The 24,498-nt window shown below is 41.8% G+C and overlaps 1 protein-coding gene across 2 annotated transcripts in view; it reads right to left on the minus strand.

Moving 5' to 3' along the window:
• Nucleotides 1-24,498, minus strand: part of CUBN (cubilin) — a 273,318-nt gene that overhangs the window by 119,577 nt on the left and 129,243 nt on the right. For both annotated transcript variants that reach the window (XM_007081262.3, XM_042991151.1), the window contains 4 exons: nucleotides 23,694-23,868; nucleotides 22,084-22,253; nucleotides 2,046-2,205; nucleotides 196-309 (listed from right to left, as the gene is read on the minus strand). In XM_007081262.3, coding sequence (XP_007081324.2) covers nucleotides 196-309; nucleotides 2,046-2,205; nucleotides 22,084-22,253; nucleotides 23,694-23,868 — 619 coding nt within the window. The remainder of the gene's footprint in view (nucleotides 1-195; nucleotides 310-2,045; nucleotides 2,206-22,083; nucleotides 22,254-23,693; nucleotides 23,869-24,498) is intronic.

Here is a 24,498-nt window from a genome sequence, read left to right on the forward strand (position 1 = left end):
ACAGTCAAAATTACTTTCCTATCAGATTAGGAAGTGCTCGTTCTTGTGCACATCAGGAATGGGGACTTCCAAAAAAAGAAGAGGAAGGCCATCAATTGTTACCATTGAGGAGACGGGAACATTAGTCATAGATGGACTTTCCCACAGACACCATCCATCCTGGATTCCTTTCCTTTTTTCTTTTTTGTTACTTACATGGAGGCTGAGCTTGAATTATCCAGCTGCAGTTCTGATTGTGTGGATACTTGGCAGGGAACAATGGAGAGGATATAGTATCAGATGAGTCGGTAAGGATGTAGCCCCCACAGGCTGAGGAACACAAACACACACACACGCACGTCAGATACTTTTGATTTCTACTGACCGCACAAAACAATTATTTGATGAGTAAAAACACAAATGATGTTTTCCTATTTCTGAAACACATGCCCAGGAAGTACTCTGCCAAGGAAGCTGCACATAAACCATGAGAAAATGGAAATGCACCATACGTTTATAACAATATTCTTCAATTACAGGAAGTGGGGAGGGGCAGAGGACAAAAGATGAAGTGGCTATGAACTGCTTGAGCCACTGAAACAAAACTCTAGTATGGGTCCACTTACTCTGCCCGCTCATAAATTAGAGGTATAGGGATAATCTGTTTCTGAGCAACTTTATTTATTTATTGTTTGGAAAATAAATAGTCAATTGAACGAGAGTGCATAGGATGGCTGTGTGTTATCAGAGAAACGCAAAACTCTGTGGCGGTGCAGACGGGAGAGTCTGGCCAGCGGGGGAGCGTAAGGGGTATCTCCCGGAGGAGAGTGGCTGGAGGAGGAAGTGGGGCTGAGGAAGAATAGTCCAGCAAGAGACACAGAGGAGGGTCAGGCCTGCGACTGTGCAGACTTGGCTAAAGTATGGGGCTCCTGAAGGGTGTTGGGGAAAAAAAAAGACTGGGGAAGGTTCCAGGACCCTTGGGTAACATCTGGAGGAATCTGGGGCTCCATTCTCCATGCGATGAAGAGCCAGGACAGATTCACGGAGCACACAAGGGCATGGCTGGAGTGGGGCTTTTGGGAGCTGACTTTGGAGGAAGATGGGGAAAGGGTGGGTGAGCGGGAGGAGGCTTTGTAATAATCCAGAAGAGACCTCCTGGGGACATTGTTTACTCTGAAGCAAACCATAAGTAATTAATTAAATGAAAAATGAAATGCATTAAGAAACTATTCTTTTCTTTGCAGAGTGGCTGATTCATGCACTCTGTCTTGCTCCCAAGTCTACAATGCATCTTTGAGAGACCCCGACCCAGAAAACATCCCTAGCCAGGGCTCTTTGCTGTAGGATACAGGCAAGCTCCAAATAGACCAATGACTAAACAGACCACCCGTATTTGAAATGACAAGGACGATCTGAGTAAAAGTCAGAGGCAAACTGAAGCTGGCCAACAACTCCTTCCACCTTGGGCTCTATCCCTGACATGGGAATAAAGGATTCATCTTCAGGAACGGCCGGATGAAAGGCAACGGTGAAAAAGTCTCGAAGGATGAACTGAGAAGTGGTGAGTTAAGAACAAAAACAGTGGAAAACAACACCGATTCCTCAGGTGGACAAGAGCAGGATTCAGGGCACCACTACCTCAAGGGTTAGTTACCACCAGACTCTACATTGCACGCAAGCCTTGTGATTTATAATTGTCCCAGAAGAAAATCCTGGACAAATGCTAGATAATTTATCTACTCATGAACAAATATGGAGAAACACTTTGTTACAGTGACCCTAGTATTAAAAATGCTCTGAAATATCATTCTGAAAGCTCGTTTGAGAGACACACAGATCCAAAGGAAGTCGGCGTCACCTGTTAGACGATCGTAAACTTAAAGGATCAACAGGTGGAATAATTGCAAATTGTAGTTCCTTTGCTCTATTTAAATTGTCGCCTGTTAAGTAGAAAGCTGGGACCGATTTCTGAGCACTGGCCTCCTTTTTTTTGCGGCACCAGGAAGGGCACTCCAGAACAGACAGCGGGTACCTCAGGGACACACACAGAGACATGCGGCACTTGCCTTGGCTGAAGTGAGCTCGGAAGCCCCTGCTCTGTCTGGAAGGGCCAGACTGAAATCGCAACAAGAGGCTATTTCCTGAAGAAACGATGGGGCTAGCCAGCGGCTGTCTTCCACACGTTCTGGCAAGGCGGGCAGTTGTGGGGCTTATGCCATCATATGCCTACAAATTAAGACAACAGGGTTAATAGTTCAGAACTTCAGATTTACATCTATGGGGCCCACGGTCCATGGGCTATGTACACATTGGTGAGCTGGTGGAAAGCAATACATTCACCGGATCTAGTGCTTTATGTCATTGTCTCGTCAAATAGCCCATGGGAGTGTCTGAATCATTGGTTATGTCTAGGGAACTTATATGGATTCCAGTGGGAGTTCCTCTGCCGGAGCCCATAATTACATCCCTGGATATTTTACTTTCACAGCCCTCCTCCCTCCCCTGACCTCAGCGCATCGCATCAAGTGCCATGCCCACAACATGTACTGAAATGTTTGAGGCAAGAATCAAGATAGGAACAAATAGGTGAGGAAGAAGGAGGAGTAACCATTTGTTTTCAGAAACCCAACCTTTGCCATAACTTTTTGCTTTCCATAGGATAGTGGTCAAGAAGGAAGAATATTGGCAGAGTTCTTTCAAATGATATAGTGAGTGAGCCTAACTCAGAAAATTATCTACTTAATTAAAAAAAAAAGGTACTAGGTTCTATGTCTGCCCAGGGCTATGTTGGGACTTAGCTGACCCTCCAGATGTACTGATGGAATAGAGTTGACATTACATGTACCCAAATCACTGTATGGGTTTGTGAAATTGAAACTTGGTTAATTTCCTCGGAACTCGGTGTGTCTGGTGTGCAGTTTTTAACACAGTTATGTATAAATGGGGGAAGTGAATTCCTTTTCTTTGGATGATAACAAGAATAGCAACCATTCATTTAGTGCTCACCCTCTGCCAGCAACTGGTTCAGACCTTCACGCACACTATCCATTTCCTTTTCCCCAATTGTCCCCCATTTTTAAGAAGACAATTGTTACACAGAGACAAAATTGTGTGGCCGACTTCCACAATTCCTAAGAGGGAGCAGCTCATGTTAAACCAGACAACTAGATTCTAAAATTCAGAATTGAAACTCTCATATTGTCTAATGCAAGATACCAATTAAGCAGGATAGGATCAACTGTCAACTACCAGAGTGGGATTAAAATACGAAGTTAGGATACGGCTGTTTCACCCAAGATAAACTGTCATTTATATTTCATAAGAAACACTTGGGGAAAAAAATAGAAAGTTCGGGGATTTGACGCAAAGAAAGTTCACACAAATTATTTTAAAATATCTAGTGAGGATTATAATCACTGTTCTCTCTAGCACATAAGTATGAGTGGGAGGCAATTCTCAGTTTAGTTCATCATAAGCACATGAATCAAACATCAATAAGATGTTTAACTCTCTACTGAGGGGCTAAAACTTTTACAATACTGAACTTTAAATAAATGTGGTTCTAGAACACCATTTCTTTCTTTTTTCTTTTTCATTGCTTTATTTAATGTTCGTATTTTAAATCCACAGGTCCAATAAATAAAACCTTAAAACTGATTTTTATTTAACATTTTTTTCAAAAATTTTTTTTAATGTTTATTTATTTCTGAGACAGAGGGAGACAGAGCATGAGTGGGGGAGGGGCAGAAAGAGAGGGAGACATAGAATCAGAAGCAGGCGCCAGGCTCTGAGATGTCAGCACAGAGCCCAATGCGGGGCTCGAGCTCACAAACCGTGAGATCATGACCTGAGCCAAAGTCGGCTGCTCAACAGACTGAGCCACCCAGGCGCCCCGGCCTCTATTTAACATTTAAAGATTGATTACAAACTCAGTTACATTTTCTTAACCAAGTCAAATTATAGTTTTCAATCTAGCATGACTGCTTCTATTGAACACGTTGAACACCATCAATAATAGTCAAAACAATGTATAAATCAAGGGGCGCCTGCGTGGCTCAGTTGGTCAAGCATTCAACTTTGGCTCAGGTCGTGATCTCATGGTTTATGGGTTTGAGCCCACATTGGGCTCTGTGCTGACAGCTCGGAGCCTGGAGCCGGCTTTGGATTCTGTGTCTCCCTCTCTCTCCGTCCCTTTCCCCACTCTCGCTCTCTTTCCTTGAGTAAAAATTTATTTTACTCAAAAATAAATAAAAACTTTAAAAAAAACAGTGTATAAATCAAGATTACAAAACCTCGTTACTACATTTATACTTCAACCTACTCTCAAATGTTACCAGCATTGTTTTAATCCAAGACTTTATTTTTGGTATACTTGGCTTTATACTTTCCGAAGGTGATACAGCTATAACATCCTTAGAGTTCAGTAATGTTAATACTGTCTTGCTTTAAAGAATACCTTCCTAGAATGCCTTGGGAGTCTAGAGAATATGCCAATTGACTTTTGGTCAAGACTATCCACATGAGACTATTTGCTTCTCTTGGGGTGATGTGTTTGTTTAGCACAGCATTTCTTATACTTCAGCAGAACACCGGGGTTCTGTGAGGTATACAGACTCCCCCACCAAAAAAATACCACCAACAAAAACAACACATACACTAAGAGGATTTTTACAAGTCCATACACTCACAAGGGCAGGACTCTTTTAGTCTCCTTTATTTCTCCCCAAACTCAGAGGCCTAGTGAGTAAGTAGGTATTGTTCCTTCTTTTCCAAATGGCTGCAATCCTCTTAAGGCAAAAAAGTAAGGTAGAAATGTAGGGCTAAATGGTTCAGAATGTCATAAGAATGAGCCATTTCCCGGGGGATCCTTTGAATGGGCACATCTTCCAGGATGTCTATGAGTTTCTCAGACCTCCCTCCCCCAGAGACCCTGGAATCAAAGGGCCTTGGTTGCAGTTCATACGGCTGGAGCATTGCTTTTCAGGAAGTGGATCTGAGGTAGAAGGTTTCCAGATGTCCCTGAATCAAAATTATATACCACTGAAACACTACATTTGATTAGCACGTTGTAATTTTATAAGGACCATCAGAAACATCCTAATCTAGTCCTCAACACCATGTGATTTTTTTGTTTGCATGAAGAAAATGAGACTTAGTGTGCTAGCTATTAAAGTATTGCCTCATCCAGTGTAAGCTAGTGACTAATCCGAGTTCGTACACACAGTGAGTAGAGTCAGGAACTTACGTCCCCTGTCTCCAAATTCTACTATATCTTGTCACTTCTCTTTAAAATGCTGGTGATAGTTATCAAGATATATATATATCCAGTTGTTGCTTTATGAAAGTGCAAGACCTCAGATTAACAAGGAAACAACTGATTTTTTAATAGTTTAGAATAGCAATTCTTTTATTTTAGATGGTTCCTAACTCTTGTAATACCAAATAAATTTAACTTTTTTTTTTTGAGAGGGAGAGAGAAAGAGAGAGTGGGGGAGAAGGGCAGAGAGAGAGGGAGGGAGAATCTTAATCGGGGCTCCGTGCTCAGCGCAGAGTCTGACGTGGCGCTTGACCTGATAACCATGAGATCATGACTTGAACCGAAATCAAGAGTCAGATGCTTAACCGACTGAGCCGCCCAGGCATCCCCAAATCAATTTAACTTTTAATTTATAAAATTATAAGAAAAAAACTGCAAGGAAGAAAATATGAGAAACCTTGATCCCATTTATTTAAAATTCTAAAGTCATGGAAATTATCAATATGCATTTCCCCTTATTTCCATTTAGTTCCCAAGGCAGACCTAGCAAATTATATTACTATTGGAGACACATATAACAGTCACATAACTTACAGATATATAATTCTTACTTAAGTCTACTGCCAAGAGTTTGCTAGGCCTGAGAATTGGTTTTCTGATCTGTTGCTCAAGTGGTAAAAGTCAGAGAAATATACCACCCGCCCCCCGCCCCCTGCAAAACCAGTACATTTCCATTAACTCATTTCTAGATGACATTAGTAAAACTTTGAAGTTGAATTCACAAAAGAAAAAGTAGCCATACCCCTGAAAGCTCCAACTACTGGGACTCTAAAAACAAAGGCATATCTGGTCGAGGGATAACCTAATTTCTACAAGAAGTTAATCGGTCCCTTCACAAAGTACCCAGAGTTTTGTCAAATTTCCGGATACAAACACACACATTCAAAATGCCTAAACTTATATTTATCACATGAAAATAGGAGACTAAGAGAGTAGACTTGGGCACATAACAGACAGTAAATATTTGATGTATGGATGAGTGCATGAATTACATAGGTAAGAGTATATGGCCTCTAAGAACAGAGGACTAAGAATGAGGGAAAGTCCAGAGTTAGGAAATAGCTGTCCTCCCTCTCATGGATTGGAATGTATAAATGCATAGCAGGCATGACAGTGAGTAAAAGAGGCTATTCACAGTGGGAAAGAGGTCAATTGGGGCTGCTTTCTGGGCAGGCTTTTTACATTTTGGCCCCAATGGGCAATGGAGGAGGGTCTAATCACAGGACATGGCTTATGCCAAACACAACTGCCCAGTGCCCTTCTCACAGGCAGTGCCAATCTTTTGCCAGCACTGCGAGAGAACACGGAAGGCAGAAGGTGGGCAGAGGACATCAAGCCTGTCCCCAAAGCCCAGAGTATTCAGGACACATGACATTATGACGCTCTTGGGAACCCTCTGCACTCTAAGCTCTAACCAGAAGTTAGAACTGAGCCAAACATTTGTGTACTTGCACAAACATTTTAATACTTGATGCTTTAATATCTTAAGGAGATCTGAGAAATCTTTTTTTTTTTTTTTTTTCCAGAGTTAACACGTGTCGGCTCTGGCATAAAGTGACATTGGGGTGGGGAGCCATTCAGGTACAAGACTAACAGTCCTTTGTGATGACATTTATAGAGGCCTGGGTCAGGGTCCTAAGCACTGGTAATTTGCGAAAAGAGAGGGAACTTCTGCCGTCCCGTACACTTACTGATGATAGAAATAAGTGTAACTGACACGAGTGTAAAGCTCAGACTGTTCACCAGAATTAAATGATTACAAAGATACAAAGCCCTCACAACACTTCCTGGCACACAGTACGTACTTGAGAGATATAAGCCTGTATTTGTAAAGGGAGACAAAGAGAAGGATAAATTGCTCTGTATGAAACGAATAAAAGTAGGAAGCTATTGCAGCAAAACCAAAAAGAGGCCTGAGAGAAGGGGTTTGTCCAGCAACACGGATGAGGCTGGAGCATAGCCCATGGATATTACCAGCTGAGACTGTTGGGGCGGGGTGGCAGGCAGCGGGGCAGTGGGGGCAATTCTGACCTGGCTCCCAGTGATTCATGTCCCCGTGTAATCACCCCACCCCCACCCTGCCCAGGAGTGCGGGCTGCACCTAATGACTTACTTCTTCCAATGAAGAGATGAGAGCCACGGTGATGGGATGTCACTTCCATAACTAGGTTACAAAAGAGGGACTGTTCCACGTCGTCAGCTCTTTCTCTTGCACTCTGCACTGCCTGCTTTGATGAGTCTAGCCGCTGTGCTATGAGATACCCTGCAGAGAGGCCCTCCTGGAGAGGAGACGAGGGAGGCCTCCAGCCCTGAATCCTGCTGACTATGTGAGCCAGCTAGGAAAGGGCCAGGTACCCGGCACCCTCATTCTTGGCTCACAGAAACGTTCAATGTTGTTGTTTTAAGGCATTGGGGTCTGGGGATATTTGTTATGCAGCAATCGATAACTACTGCAGGAGGTGTGAAATGAGGGACTGAGAGAGAAATGAACAATGGAGTCTTAAGGATCACTTTTGAACTCGACTGCTCTGCTGCTATTTGCAGTAAACACCTGCCAGTGCTCCAAAGAGTTAGTCAAAGTCTACTACACAAAGGAGCCTCAAGATCGTGGTATTTTGGGGAAATTAAAAACAAAGTGTAAGTTCCAATATTCTCTTAACAAGGGCGACAGAGAAAGGGAATGGCCACAAGAAGCAAGAGACAGGGGCTTAAAATGTGAACCACGGCAAGCAATAGCCATCTGGTTGACCTCCTTCCTTCTCTCTTCACTTCTCCTCTCTCCTCATTTCTCTACATAGAAATCCCTGAAAATATCAGGGGAGAATAATGAGTTTCCTAGACCCCTGAGTCTCCTTTTCCTCACCTGGAGTGATCAACCACTGAACACTACTGAGGGAGCAAACATTACTCATGAACTTAGTGACATGGAGGTCGCTGGAGGTCTAATGAGTCGTTTGGACATAATTATGGACAGACACTAACTGAGTGGACTGAGCTGTGTGTGCAAAGGGGAGAAACAGAGGACTAAGTGTTGACACCTTCACTTCTCTTTTAACAGTTGGCTCCTCTAGGGATGGAGGAAGGAGCCATGAGGTAATATGTGCTGCCTGGCACAGGAGAAGTACTCAGTGAATCCAGTTATCCTGTTTTCTTTCTTTGTTTCTTCCTTAGTTCTTTGGAAAATACGGCTATCACAAACTGTTCGGGAATTTGTGATAGGATCCATTAATGTACCAGCTGACTTGGAGATAACAAAGTACCTGACCTCTTTGAGGAAAGGCAATGATTTCAAATATGGGTTCCTCCCCAAACACCTTCCCTACAAAACCTTCCCGGCTCCACAACACAGCTTCATAAACACTCCACAAGTGGAGCCTCAATGGATGTCCATATCCATGGTTAGTTCAAACCACACTGTTCATATCCCTTCTGTTGCATGGCCTTTGCTGACAGGCTATGCACAGGCTCCAGCCTGTCTGACATTTTCCATCAGATCAACTAAAGCCCAGGGGCAAGCACACTGACCTTCGATCAAAAACACCCGGGAAACACAGGGACCTTATGGTCAGAACACCTGGAAGCGTTCTGTTCTTAGGTCCCAACACTTGAGTCCTGGGTCCACCGAGGGTATTTGTTTTCTTGCCAAGGCACTTCAGAAGCCACTGGTTATCGTTCCATCATCTCACAAATGGGGGTGGAGAATCGTTCCCTCTGTCTCATCATTGTAAAGATCAAGTCAGACAATGTATTGGAAGTGTCGCGGAACGAATATAGTATGAATGTGAAGGTAAGTTTCTCCCATTCATTATGGGAATCCTCACGCGTATATTTCTAGTAGGATTTGGCAATGCAGAGTAAATGTAAAAGCTAGCACTTCCACGTCAATATGTCTAATCTAGGGAAACTCTTGCATGATTGCATTCGGAAATATGTCCAAGAACGTCCATTGCTATAAGAGTTGCAACAGCTGAATATCGGAAGCAATTTGCACATGCATTCACAGTGGAATGGGCATGCGACTCGTGGTAGACTCACGAAATGGAGTATTGTACGATGGCAAAAAGAATGCATTAGGGGCGCCTGGGTGGCTCAGTCGGTTAAGCGTCCGACTTCAACTCAAGTCACGATCTCGTGGTCTGTGAGTTCGAGCCCCGCGTCGGGCTCTGGGCTGATGGCTCAGAGCCTGGAGCCTGCTTCCGATTCTGTGTCTCCCTCTCTCTCTGACCCTCCCCCGCTCGTGCTCTGTCTCTGTCTGTCTCAAAAATAAATAAACGTTAAAAAAATTTTAAAAAAAAGAATGCATTAGATCTAAATGCATTACAGAGTAGACAAACGTTAAAAACAGAATGTTGAGTGAACAGAGCAAATAGAAGGGTATTGTATTTGCGGTATTCCTTGCTTAAAGTTTTAAAACTTGCAAAATAATATATGCTGTATATGAAAACTACAAAAAAATGAAAAAGTATAAAAATAGCCATGGGCGCCGTAAACCCAAATTCTGATAAGCAGTTTCCTCTGTGATGAGAATAGGGAATAGTGTCAGTGCGGGTGACACATGGGACTTCACTGTCTCTTTAGTAATTCCTTTATTTTGGGGGGGAAAAAAAGCACTTGAAGCAAGTATGGGAAAATATTACAATTTGGCAAGTCTGGACAGTGAGATGACTTTGTTCTTTATACACTTCACATGTATTATATAGTCTATACTTTTTTATATACTTAAAATTTTCCATAATAGAGTGTTCACTAAAGAAAAGAGCATTTAGATGAAGAAAATAATAGGGAATGTCGAGTCAGATTCACATATAAATATGGTCTTCATAACACTATGATAATAAAGAAGTAATCAAAATGGTCAATAATAAGCTAGCGGTTAAAGAAATTCTAGTATGTCTATATAATTGATTAAATAGCCAAGGATACTACTTTTGAGGAGAAACGTATTGTTAAGTGGGAAATGTAGGATACAAAATGATGTGTGGTATTAGCTTAACTATCTATATGTACGTGTGTGTAAGTGTGCATGTGTGTGTATGGATAGGTATGTAAGTGTAGGAAATAAGCTAAAATGTTTCAGGGTTTGTCCTTACGTTGCAAAATTATGGATGGCATTAATTTCTTTTGTTCTTCTTTCCTGTATTTTAGAAATTCAACATGAGGAGCACGTAAAACTTTTAAATACTGTATATATTTAAAATGTTTAAGTGTGCAGCCAGTCAGACGTGTAAGGAAAGAACTCCATACAAAGACAAGAAAATATGTTACTCATATGACAGTGCCGCAGTATCTAAGGCAGATGGTTATTAATGCCACCTAATCTGGTCTTTGCAGCCCGACAAGAATGTAGTTAAACAGATATGGGTTCTGTTTTAAGATCTCCAAGGCATCTGCTAGTTGGTTAATATCTCCAACTGTAGTGCAGACGTCTCTCCGAGCTCCAGGCTTATCTATCCAACTGCATTCCAGACACCACACTGCTCGTATGGCCCCACAAACCTTGAGCATTGATGTCTCAAACTGAAGTCATCTTTCCTCCCCTAATTCCCCCTTCACCCTCATTTCTTGCCTCCATAAATGCCCACAGCAGGTTTTGCACTTGGTGAACATTTTCAGACCTCTCCCATATTTCCCGAATCCAATGGATCTATGTGTTTTGCCAATTCTCTCTCCGATGTATCTCCTGGACCCACGCCACCACTTTCCCGCAGGGGCTCCTCTGGGTGTGGGATCTCGTCACCTCTCCCCTTGGTCACGGCGCCTGAACTTTTCCCTGCCTAAATATGTGTCCCCTTTAACTCAGGCTCCAAACAACTGCCACTGTGGGGCACTCTTCATAAAATGTAACATCTGATTCAACAAGAAAGCTGAATACCCCAATGATATAAAATACTGCACTAAATAAAGACAAGTAATTACTGATGCTTCGCTTTGAGGGAAAGAACAGGTGTCTGACTCGGATGCAGTGCACAGCCCTGAGCCCCAAGCCCCCTCCCCACTGATCCAAATTCTGGCTGATGGAATGACTCATGATCACCTCACTGGAATAGTCAGCACGCACAGCCCGAAGCATATGACCCAGGGGGAAAAATGAACAGTAGCTTCCCCAGTAATGTTTGTATTTTCATCTCCAGAAACTGGAATCTATTCCCTCAGATCGAGTTGGAGAGGAGGAAGTGAGAAAATATTTCTACTGTATCTCTTATTTTCTTGTTTTACTAAGTTTCATCTTGCTCGAGGAGGAAATAAACCAACTAAATATGCATGGGCTAAAACTATTACAAACTGGAGGACGAGGAAACTATTTTAATTCAAAAGCAAAAATACACGGTGTGTTTTATAATCCGCAAAGTATGACAGTGTTTGGTCTGAGCTCCAGAGTTGAGCTTTCCCTGAAAACAAATCATGAACGTATATGAATAGATATAAATGTATATGAATATGCTTTTATTGGCATTTTCTGCACCACTACCTTTTTTTTTCTGAACTCATTTGTGAATCTTCTGGAAGGTATTAAAATAACACATTTATGAAGTAATAAAATTCGTTGAGATGATATGGTGAAGAACGTGTGAAAACAAATTATATGTTTTAAGATTTAAAAAAATATTTTAAGATAAGACTGGCCTTCATAACTCATGATGGTAGTCAGCAAAGAACTATGGATTATGGATCCAGTTCTGGGTACCTACGGTTCACAATTTTTGAAAAGATAAGACCTTTCACATGGTTTCAGTAGTAACAGAAGCAGTAGCAGGAAAATTGGGAGTAACAATTAACACTTATCTATACCAGACACTATGCTAAATGCTTTACCTTTTAAAAAATTCAATTTTTCTTACAATTCTACTTTACATTTGGTAAAGTTGAGGCTCAGAAAACAGAACTTGCTCACAGCCACATACTAAGTAGTATAGAGCCAGTAATGAATCCTGTCCGTTGGACATCTGATCAATTATCATGAAACCAACTGAAAAGATAAAATCAAGTTTTATCCATGACCTCCAAGAAAGATAATCATGGGAGCTCAGGAAATAGAATGGAAGTGTCTCGTTTATTTAGACCTGCAATAAAGCATTCCTACAGTGGCATTTTAGAATTTGGGGCCCCCATGGATTTCAGAACAGTTGGCACCTGTCATGGATTCCATCCCACTGAACATGCATGGGATTCCCAGCATGGCTTATACAGCACATTGTGTAACAAAGGGCACAGTGTCCAGGGCCAATACATAACCCTAAGATTTCTATCCCTGATTCCTAAACTCAGTTTTATTCTTTTTTTTTAATGTTTGTTGATTTTTGAGAGAGAACAGAGACAGAGAGAGACAGAGAGAGAGAGCGCGCAAGCACGAGCGGGGGCGGGGCAGAAAGAGAGGGAGACACAGGATCCAAAGCAGGCTCCAGGCACAATGCCCAATATGGGGCTGGAACCCAAGAACTGGGAGATCCTGACCTGAGCACTTAACCCACGCTTGACTGACTGAGCCACTCAGGCGCCCCTCAGTTTTATTCTTAGGTTCAGATCTAAATCCCCTTCTCGTCCTTCTCTGGTCTAAAAAGCCATAACCTGTCTGGTCTAGAATGGCCTCTTCCCTCACCTGGGCCCCGGCTTACTTTGGTTTTCAACCCAGCCTTTATCTTTGACTTCATTTTTGACTCCTTGCAACACGCGTCTACTGCTCTGGATCGCCTTAAAGATTATCAGGGTGAAAGGATAAGATATCCGGGGTTCAGAAGAGACAGTCTGCATTGCAGGAAAAAGTCAATTTGGAGGATGGGAGTCCCTGAAAGATTTTCACGTGCTGCACATGGTGGTGTAGCTGCTAACAGAATTCCCATTTTGGAATGGGAACTGTTCCAAGATAGAGGAAATATTCAGTGATAGGGAGGGGAATCCCTTAGGAAAATATCCAAGTTGTTAAAGTCATAAGTGTATGTGAGGAAGGAAATGAAAATATTACTCATTCTAGCAGCCTTTGGTGAGGGTGGGGGGGATAGGGGGAGGAAGCATGGGGTTCCTCAGTCAGCGGTGTTTGCCAGCCAGGTGTCTCTGAGGTTAAATACCAGGTGACATTCACGGTGGCACATCTCACACATCAGGACTTCATCACCCCTATTCCTTCGTTCTACATTATTGTACTCGGTCCTCAATTTTTACAGATTCTAACCTCTAGCGATTTGTCATCGTTGCAAGCAGGGACTCAAAGATCCCCGGAAATGTCGATAGGCAAAGAAATCCAAGAAGCTCATTTTGTTTTCACAAATAAACAAGCATTTAGCGACATTCTGAGCTGAAATGCAAACCGAACAAAACAAAGCCTGTGCCCACAGATTGAGAACTGTGGCTTCCGTTCAGTTAGTCTTTGCTTTGGAGATGTGAATTGTTGGCACCGTTCTTGGTGACTAATTTGGCACTGGAAGGCCAGGTTATCAAAGGCAAGTCCCAGAATAAAACATTTTCAAGAAATCCGTCAGAGATAGTCCTCAAGTATCAGCTAGAAACAGAAATGAAACTTCCTGTGGGGAAAAGTGAGGGAGAAAGGGAAGACAGGGAGGCAGGGAGAGGCGGATTCTTGTCATGGATTTATTTGTAAAACAATAAATATTTAAAGAATCGCTTCCATCTTCTCTTTGAAGCACTGAGTTCTATTATTCCTGGGTCTGTTTTGGAACAGATCAATGTTTTAAAAGGAAACACATCATGGGTAGTATCTAAAACTAAATAAATAAATCAAGCAAAATACGGATTCTGCGTCCTGTGTCTGCCCTGTTCCACCCAGGGTCTTACAGTGAAACAAACTGTGCAATGAGCAGACCAGACGTTGTGGCTTTGGGTGGGGGGAGGGGACCTGGTTTTCTTCAAATCACGCACTTTGTTTTCCTTCTCCTGGATGGGGGCAAAAAGCTTCAGAAAGAAAACAGTTACTCATCATGTGCCCTTTTTTTTGTACTAGGCTCTGTTCGCCCTAATGTATATTTTCTCCAAAGCAGAGGCTGGATCTGGACTGTGCTCCGCTTGCTTTTATCTGTTTCTGACTGATTCTCCCAAGGCGGACATTCCATTGTGCTGAGCAAAGAGGATGCTGAAACCAGAGGCGGGAGTCTCCAGGGCCCCGCTGGGGCTGCAGGACCGACCTCTCCCTCTCTCGCACTGAGCTACCACCAGCATTTCTCAGAGATCGATAAGAGCTTGCAGAGCTACGTGGATTTAAGGCTCGGAAGAGAGACTCTAATTAAGCAATTAACTGTCAGTTGGAGGTCACTTTAATACTCAGCCTTCATGAAAGGCAACATAATGGAGCCATTTGCGTGCTGACCATACAGAGTCATGCCCAACCAGTGGGTCCCACTGCTGCCTTAGCAAGAAATACTCACAATGTGTCATTCAGGAGAGCCTGGGGTTAATTACACTAGCCACTCAAAGGGGACGGAGCGGAAAGTGCAAACATATTACCAAATTAGCTGAAACCCGAGTGCCAGTGGAGCTTTCCGATTAGCTCCCCACGATGCCCACCACTTCAATAGAAGTCAGAAAATTCTGTTTCTCTCTCTTTTTTCATTAGAGCAGCATGAAATTCTAGAAAACGGGCTTCTGCGATGTTATCTAAGTTCTCATGCGGCTCAAACTAGTGAGATCGTATATCAATAATTGTGCCAGGGAGTGAACTCAGCACAACACATCCCCAAATGTGTCATCTGCAATTTTCCACTGAAGTACTGACAATTGCAGGAATAGGGACCGCAAAATTCATGCATTCATTTATTCAGCCCTGCATCTATTAGCAATTTGTGTACCAAACAGACTGCTGCCTTTGGGATACAAAGACCACTGCTGTTGGTTGGTCATATGAAAGAGGATAGAGGCTGTGTATTACTGTTCCATTTTAAGATTTTCACTCGTTTCTTCTACTCGTTAAATTTTGCCTTCAGTTCCACAAAGCCAGAGGGATGGCTTGGGGTTCCCCGTGGGCTCACTCCGCCTCCTTTTAGGACTGCTGGGGACCAGGGCCTGCCACAGGAAGAGCTCTCTTTTGCTCAGCAAGTGGAGTGTGGAGATGACCTCTCCCCAATGCCAGATCTTGCTCCCCAGGGCAGAACCCGAAGCTTAGCCAGTCTGTGCGAATCTGACTGTGACCTCTAGAGCGAACCCACACTGACGTCACCGGACCCTCAGGATCTGTTTCTTCATGTTCACCCTGTGCTCTTCTTCCCACCCACAGACACAACTCCTAACTGGATCCTGTTTCTGTGTGGGTCTCCCAGGCGCTCGATTTTGTAAATGGGCAAACTCAGATCCCCCGGCCATGAAAAGAGGGAGTGGTGGAGCCATGCCTGGACACCAGTGCCCAGCAGGGTTGGGCGCATGGTTGACACCAAAGATTGAACGGGTGGATGGAGCCCAGGCCACCTGCCTCCAAAGCAAAGACACCTTCCTCCTCGTATCTGGAATCCTAACACTTTTCCTCATATTGACAAATGAGCTCTGGGTTCATCCAAAAGAGAATGCAAATAGTTTTATTTTTTCTCCCCCGATTTCTCAGCTGTCCGCGAGTCTGCAATTTGGTTCCTTGCGTGTAGCCTGTAATTTTTACATTTTACCAGAATACTACCTCTTACTTTAGGCTTGCTTATGTTTTAGTGCCGGCCCTGCTATTAACATCTACCAGGTCTTGATGCTGACCACCCAGACTTCACTTTTCTTATTTTTAAAATAAGAATACCACACACAAAAAATTGGGATATGGCAGTAAATTATCTCTAATCTCTCCTCCTGCAACCTTAACATTCTATGTATCCATGCGTTTGCAACTATTAGCCATAATGTCTGTTAAAATTTATATTTCTACTTCTGACAATCCAAACTGTTATAGAAGTTTTAAAAAACACGATGGCTGGTCCCATCCAACCATAGTTTACCTTGGTATTTAATAATACACTTGGGCTCTATTAAAAATCCCATGAACACAAACATTACCTGGCAGCATCATTGGCAGCTGAATATTTTTCTCTTTGCTAATGACTGTCTCAGCACCGGGACCAAGAAATTAATCTGAATTCTCCAGAATGAATGATGGGCTTTGTGTGAACTTAAGCTGCAGAGATATTATGTAAGATACTGGACTGCTGGGTACGTTTCACATCCAGTGTCCACCTAGCTGTAAAGGATAGATGGTTGGTGCCTCAATGCTTACGTTCATGAGCCCCCTGGACAACTAACTGTAACTTGTAGCCAAGCTTCCAGCCTCACCAGGACACCGCCCTCCTGGTTCCAAGCTCTGCAGGCCTCCTATCCCATAACTGGGTCCACTTGGCAACCACACACAGCAGATCTCTACCCACTCTACCAGAATAGTCCTTCTCCGCGTTACTTTATCTTTTTTTGTAAAGGTAATTCATAAATGGTGCAAACAAAAAAATAACTTATCTTGTGTGTGATTTCTGTAATTTTCAGTGTGAATAAATTTGCAAATAAAAATTATATGGCTTAGCATCAGTCACGTGTTTTAATTTCGCATTCTGAAAATATGAAATTTATAGGATCCCTTTGTCTCTTCTTCAGATCGCCACCTTGAACATGACTGCATCGATTATTCCCTTTGTCTCTTATATTGAGCTGCTCCTCTTCTACCAGTGCCTTGCCTTTTTCACATGGTCAAGCTTCTCCATTTTCCATTGGTCTCGCCTTACCTGTAGGTTATAACCTTTCATCCCCTTATATCATTCACTGCCATCACCTTAGGAAAAAGCTAAGAAGTTCCTGCCCCTGCTGACCTGTTGTGATCTAGAGTCTTCTACTACTATGCACACCCATCCTGCTCCTTACGAGGTCATCAAAGACTGAATTCAGTAGCTTTGCTCCAATCCTCTTCCTAGTTGACCTCTGCTGGATTTGATACCTTAGATCACCCACTCTTAAAATTGGCTTCGCCCCACATTTCTATACTACCGCTCTCTCTGGTTCTCCACCTGCCTCTGAGTGCTCTTTCTCAGTCTTCTTTTCCTCTGTTTCTCCATTTGCCCCATAAATGGTGGTGTTTCCCAACGAGTTTACTTGACCCTTTTCTCTTTAGAAAATACTACTGTAAGTGATCACACCTACTTTTGTGGCTTAACAGCTACCTAGATCTACAGAAATTAATCATACCTACACATCCAGCTCAGATCCCATCCTGAGCACTAAATTCTTATGTCAAACTCTGTAAGGGACATAGCGTAGACCTCTAAACCGAAAAGTTTCCGAATCACACTCACGATGTCTACCCCTTTACTCACTTACTTTCTAGTGTCATCACTCACTCGTTCTTCAAGTGAATAGTCTTCACTTCTTCATCACTAACACCCACCTCACCCTCCACCATGTCATTAGCCTATAAATTTCAGTGACTATATGACCACCATGAGTTCTCCAATACATCTTTTTCTCCATGCCCAAGGCCACCACCCCTGATTTTTCCATAGCTTCCCAAATAGCCTTGTTGCCATCTTTCTCTTCCTCTGCCAACCTAGTCTTCACACAGCTGCCCATTATCATTATAAAACACAGTTTTGAGTTTATGATTCCTCTGTTTTACAGAAAACTTTCATCAACTCATACTATCTGTAGGATAATTTCAGATTCAGAGAGTGTAAAAGAGTTTGTCCAGTCCTGAGGCCACTCACGATGTCTTCTATAGACTCTTGGTCTCTGTGTGCTCCCACACATAGCTATACTCCAGGACAACATCTTTCCTATTCCCACACATCTGTGTATATTCACGCCTCTGTGAACAATTTCCCCTATTCTTTTTCCAAAGCCTCTTCTCCTGCTCTCACCACCACATTTCCACTGGTGAAATTCTGCCACTCAAACGTCATTTCCAAAGTGAAACCTTCCCTGGCTTCCAGATCCAAATGAATCCCCTCTTCTGTTTTCTCATGATTATTACTATAGTCAGTGAGTCCAAGGTATAGGAGATGTCAGGTGCTGTGCTAGGAGAAAGATGCCTAACCGCGTTCTTGTTTCACTGAGGTCCTTGAGGCCCAGAAGGGAAGCACTGGCCCTTAAGCTCACTGTTCCTTCTAGTATTCCCTGCTGTCCCCTCTTCCAGCGCTCATTGCACAGGCCTCTCTGTGGGCACTCACCATCAGCATCATTATGACCAGGGCTGGCATGAATCAATAACTTTCTATATGCATAGTAGGTCACTTAACATGATCTCAAACATCCCAACAACAAATCTGACACAGGTACTTACTATCCCCATGTCACAGTTAAAGAAACTGCATCTATATGTGACTGGGTTACTGCAGGGTAACACAGCTCGGGAAGGGCAAAATTCAGACTCAGCTCTAGGTCCACCCCCCCACAGAGTTAGATTTCTTAACCATGGCACCATGCTATTGACGTGGTTCACTTTTTACGTGTAAGTCTTGCTCCGGTGATTAGCGGCATCTGTTTCCAAATGCTCTATCTGCCCACTGGAAGGGATACCTCAACTCCTTCACACGGGATTCCCTCATTTTGACAACTTGTTTGGACTACTACATTTCGTATGTTACCTTATCTGCCAGACTGAACTCCTCCCAGCACCTGTTTTGGGGTTTATTTTCCTGTCTCCATGCCTATGACCAGTTCATATTTGAGGTTTTACTTCCTTCTATCTGTTGCCTTCTACTACAGTTTGTTAAGTCAAGCCCAGCTGCATGCTGAGATATGGCAGTGGTTAAGAGAAAACCCCGTCTATGTATTTATCTCATATAGGTGGAAAACTCTATTCATGACCATAGTGGGGGGAAATGTAGCCATGCTAGGCTTTGTTTACACTCTTTCATAAGTTAAATTCTATGGGTTGTGGACTTTACCAAAGAGAAGAGAAGATACTGTACCTGGCACTAACCCATTTGGGAAAGGAAGCAAATGGTGGAGAATTGCCCACCGCAAGCAAATCAATGAGGTAAACAACTTGTTTCCGGCCCATTTGAATGTCTCCTGAAGATCCCTTTTTGGTTTCAATGCTTCATTTAACCTTCATTCTTAAAGACTATTTTAGGAGAGTACAAAGTTCCTGATTGGTAGTTATTTTCTTTCTTTAGACTGAAGATAACATTCCATTGTCTTTTCTCCTTCTTTTCTGTTTTCAAGTTTATGTGTTTATTTTTAGGGAGAGAGAGAGAGAGAGGGCGCGAGTGCATGAGTAGGGGGGAGGCAAAGAGAGAAGGGCAGAGAGAATCCTAAGAAGGCACCATGCTGTCAGTGCAGGGCCCGATATGGGACTCAATCTCATGAACCATGAGATCACCACTTGAGCTGAAATCAGGGGTTGGACGCTTAACTAACCGAGACACCCAGGCAACCCTGACTCTTCTCCTTCTAATTATCACTGTTGAAAAGTCAGAATTTAGTCTGCCACTTCCTAAAAGCTATTTGTCCCCCTACCCACTCTCCTGGCTGATTGTAACATTTTCCTTTTATCTTTAGGTTTTTTTAGATTAGCATGTCTTTCTATTTATTTCTCTTTCTATTTATACTTGCTTAGTTGTTTGGGTTCCTTGGGATTCTTGTTTTTGTAAATGTGACATCTTTCATCAGTTTTAGAAAAGTCTTAATCATTAGCATTTCAAATATTGCTTCTGTTCCATTATATCTCTCACTTTTCTTTCTGGGGTGACAATTAAATGTATATTATATCTTTTATAAGCATACTGTATGTGTCTTAACCTCTCTTCTATATTTTCCATCCTTTTGCTTATTGTGATTTTTCCCTAGATTCCTTTGACTTATTTTCCAGTTCACTATTTTTCTCTTCATCTCTATCTAATCTGCCTAAAAGACAAAACACACACACAAAAAAACAAAAAACAAAACAAAACAAAAAAACCCACTTCCATTGAGATCTAAATTTCAGCTATTCTATTTTATCCAGTTCGGAAAATTTTAGTTGGTTCTCTTCCATATTTGCAGTGTCACTTTTTATAGTTTGCATTTCCTTGCTGAGAGTTTTAAGTTTGACTTTTATCTCCATGAGCTTGTTTACCAATCATAACTGTTTACCAATCTGTGATATTAGTATGTTTGTTTCCACTGTCTGTTACTCATATTGCATCTCATTTATGTTATATCCCCTCCTCATGTACGTGAGTATCTATGATAGTGTGCCGGCTATTGCATATGAAAAATTATGAATAGAAATGAAATCTAGGCTGATTTTATCCCCCTTTGAAGAAGATTCTAAATTGCTTTTGCCAGATGTACAAGGATGTATTAACAATCCAGGGTCCTCTCTCAGCCAGGGTCCCCCTCAGATTTTGGGGCCACTCAGGTGACTTAAAGCTGGAATACAGTCTCTGTGAAAGCTGTTTTAATTTTGTTTTACCTAGGATATGGTTTACCAGGACTTCCACCCTGTTCCGGCTCTGGCCTAAAACTCTGATCCTCTTTGTCCTGAGAGGCTCACAGAGGTGCTGCCAATCCCTTCTGAATCAGCAAATGCCCTGTAGACAAAAGGTATCTGAAATACTAGGCTCTCTCAGATACATCTCTCTCAGATATTAACTCAAAAATTTCACATTACCTTGTCAGTTCTTTGCTGCATTTAGGAAGATGTTTTTTAAATATCAGCTTACAAATTTTAAATTGTGTTTTTCAGGAGAGTTGGTCTGAGTTACCTTTATGGAAAGTAGGTGTTCTATCCTTTATGTCTGTACAATGCTTTGCCAACTTAGACCCTGAAGACTCATTTAGAAGACTAAAACTGTCATGAGTCAACTGATCTTTTAAGGAGATTACTTTTTAATCTTGTAAAACAGTATCTGAAATCATACCATGACTGCACTACTTTGAAAAATGTGAAACAACTTTTGAGTTTTCTTGAGTTAAATTTGAAAGCAGGCCAATTGGAGTTTGTGTAAGAAACTGTCAGGAAACTAAAATATAAAGTTCCATCAGCCAAGAGAATCTGGTTTATATTTGAGTGAAATGTCTCTAAATACAAATGAAATATGGAAAATCTTTTGTTCAAAAAAAACCAGGTAACCAAAAAAATCAATTTAAAAACAAAAAGAAAATCTCAAAATACATTCTCATTCACTCCTACATTAAGGATACATCCTTAATTTCAGGTGAGAATGCGTTAAAGCTGAAAGTAGTGATAGAAACTTTGGTCATCTGACCAATTAATACCCATCTCTCTTTCCTCCACCCCCATCCCCAAATCTATTCTGTCCTAGGGGACACTGATTTGTTCAAGTAGCAGATCGAGATATCCTGAGCTCAAAAAAAGTAGAACCCTGTGAAAACCCCCGGAGGCTTAATAATAATTGATTTAAAGTAGTTATGATAAATTCATTCTACTATAAATTCCCTAATCTCTCTTGCAGCCAATTCTGGCCAATGATGTATGTAAGTAAGCGGGCTGTGTGAAAATCTTCTTCCTTGATTAAAAAAATACAAAATCGAAACAAATAGAATTATCTCTTCTCCCTTGTTCTGCATCTGTAGTCAGACAAGATGTTCAGAACTACTGCAGCCATTTTTTGACCATAGGAAACAAACACAAGATGACAAATCAACACACGAAGGATGGTAGAACAGAACCTGAGTTGCTAAACAAACCACGAGATCATCTACCTCCTGATTTGTATTTAGATAAAAACATAAACATCCTTATATTTTAAGTTGCCAGCAGTTGGGTTTCCTATGATCTGACACTGAAAACATCCATAACTAATGTATTTACTAAAATATGCTCATATTGTAATGTTTGGGTCCAGGCTTGACTAGAGACAACGCTTGAAATTTGTGTCACCTACCATAATACAAGAGTCCTGAGGTTCAAGGTCAAAGTCAGTGAAGTTCAAGAGAACACGGTGATTTCTTTCCACCCGAATGACCCAGGAGCAGTCAGTGTTACTCCTATAAGGACTGGGGTAATTTGGAGAATGAATCTCTCCATTGGGAGCCTGGAAAATGCCGCCACAACCTGTAAGTAGGAAACCCAGTTCAAAAATGAGAGGAATCCCTGATGGATAAAGCTTTGCCCAATTACCTGGTAGCATAGAACAATATGATGCTTTGCTTGACCACCAGTTTTATGTAGTTGATGATATAATCAGCGTGCAGAACTGAATATCCACCATTCATTCATTCATCCCAACAAAATGAAGGATGACGAAGAAAATACTTCAAATAACTTAAACACTGATGCCAAAAGTAATTTCTAAAATACTCAAACGTAAGTGCAAATAAAATCATGCTCTCATAAAGCCATAAAATGCTTCTTCTTTGTTCTCTAAAAATATAATATACTGTAAGAATAGCACATCTCCTAAGAATTTTGATAATTTAGTAGGAGATGTTTTTAATAATTTAATATCTGCTTTTTAAAATTTAATATTCTGGACCTGGTATAGTTATTCAGTCTTTTTATTCCTATGATATTATCAAGTAAATACCTATCAACATCTATCTCTATGACTTATCATTTCTTGGGTTTATGATAATATAAACCTGTAACGGAAAAATGCGAGTATTTTCTAACAATTGACAATAATTGGATAATCTAAACACTATGTGTATACAATCATATATATAGCCCTCACTAAATTCATGCATCATTAACTTTAGGAAAGGCCTAATATAATTTACTGTATCACCTTAGAGTTCCCAAAGTGGGGCCACAAGGTAGCCTGGGGTCACATCTCTGCTTTAGTATTTTCTACCTATGTGACTTTGGACAAATCACAAACTTCACTAAGTTTCAACTTCCTCATTAGTAAATACATTTCCCTCATAAGGTGGTCGTGAGGATGAAAAGAGGTCGTCCTTGTAGAACAGTTAGATTAGATGCCTGGCACATAGTAATCGTCCAATAAACACGGCTATTCTTACCAGTCATAGCAGTTAACATCTGCTTAAATATTTTGTGTATTAATTTTTTTATTTAAAAAAAATGCAACAGTAAATATTTTTACACTGCCTAAGACCCTGGGCAGAAAATCACTATATAACACACGATAATTCCTTGCAATTCACAAACTTAACTTTTACAGTCTGGGCACCTGCCAAGCATCCAAAGATCTACACTATGGCATGAAGTAATTTACCACTTTGCTGATGCCCACATTTGAGGTCGGTGAATGGGCCCGAGTCCCTTGGAGGGTAAGTGAGTCTACCCAATCGCCCCACTTCTGTTTTCACCATGGACTTGCATACTTGCAAGGACTGGTTTTCACATATGAGGTGACTCTGGAAGTAAATTCTATCAGAGTTTTCAGGGAAGAGTAAATGCCAGTGCAGTGTGTGCCATTTCAGGAGTCATGAAGTTGTCCCTATGTTGGCCTTTGCACCACTGTCTAATCATTTCATAAAATTTATAAGGGTTCCGCTTAAGTGTCTTGAGATACCTCCTTGGTTTACTCACCTCCAGGGACTGCCTGCCATGTGGCATTGAAGCCTCTCCCATTTATAGAGCTGTCGGTCTTAAAGCGGATGGCTAGCTCATTTCCAGTGCTGGAGACCTGCAAGGGACTCTCAGATGACCTTTGGGCACATAACTGGGCTATTCTGGGCGAGTGGAAATCAGGGCCTCCATAGACCTAAGATGGGATGCAGAAAAAAGGACTGAAATTAAGAGAGAAATTTAAGAAAGGATAACCCTTCCCCTGGCTCCGTTTACCACCATTTCTTGGATTCTATTTTCGTTAGAGAGTGAAATCTCAGTCTCCTTGGGTGGGGATGAACTTTAAACTTGAGCTGGATCTTCAAAGGCACTCCCTCAGCCCTAGGAACACACAAGTTCAACCACCCATAAAATGCCTGCTTATTTTCTCAGTCAGAATTGTAGAGCTGAACTGAACAGACTCTTCCAGAATCTTCCCTATCTCCTCTCTTCCTCTTTCCACATCTTCACAGGATTTCCTGCTTTCTTTGGCAGAGGCATTGCAGATAAAACAGTATCAAGTGTGGCTGTCTAACTCTTCTAGGCACATATGAATAGTCTGAGCATAAAGCCATGTTGTTTGTGAAAGTCAATTCTCTGAACCCTGATCTCCCAGTTACATTTTGTAGGATCTTCTCCTTTGCACCCTGAATAGTGTATAAGATTAGGCATTTAAAGTAATATTTTGCTTCTTCAGAGAGAGTGGAACATATAACCTCTATCAGCGTGTTCTGTGATTTCCTCAAGAAGGGACTCCCCCAGATTCTCTCTGAACCTACTCCCAGAA

The sequence above is a fragment of the Panthera tigris genome, chromosome B4, assembly GCF_018350195.1.
Source record: "Panthera tigris isolate Pti1 chromosome B4, P.tigris_Pti1_mat1.1, whole genome shotgun sequence".
NCBI classification, from domain to species: Eukaryota; Metazoa; Chordata; class Mammalia; order Carnivora; family Felidae; genus Panthera; species Panthera tigris.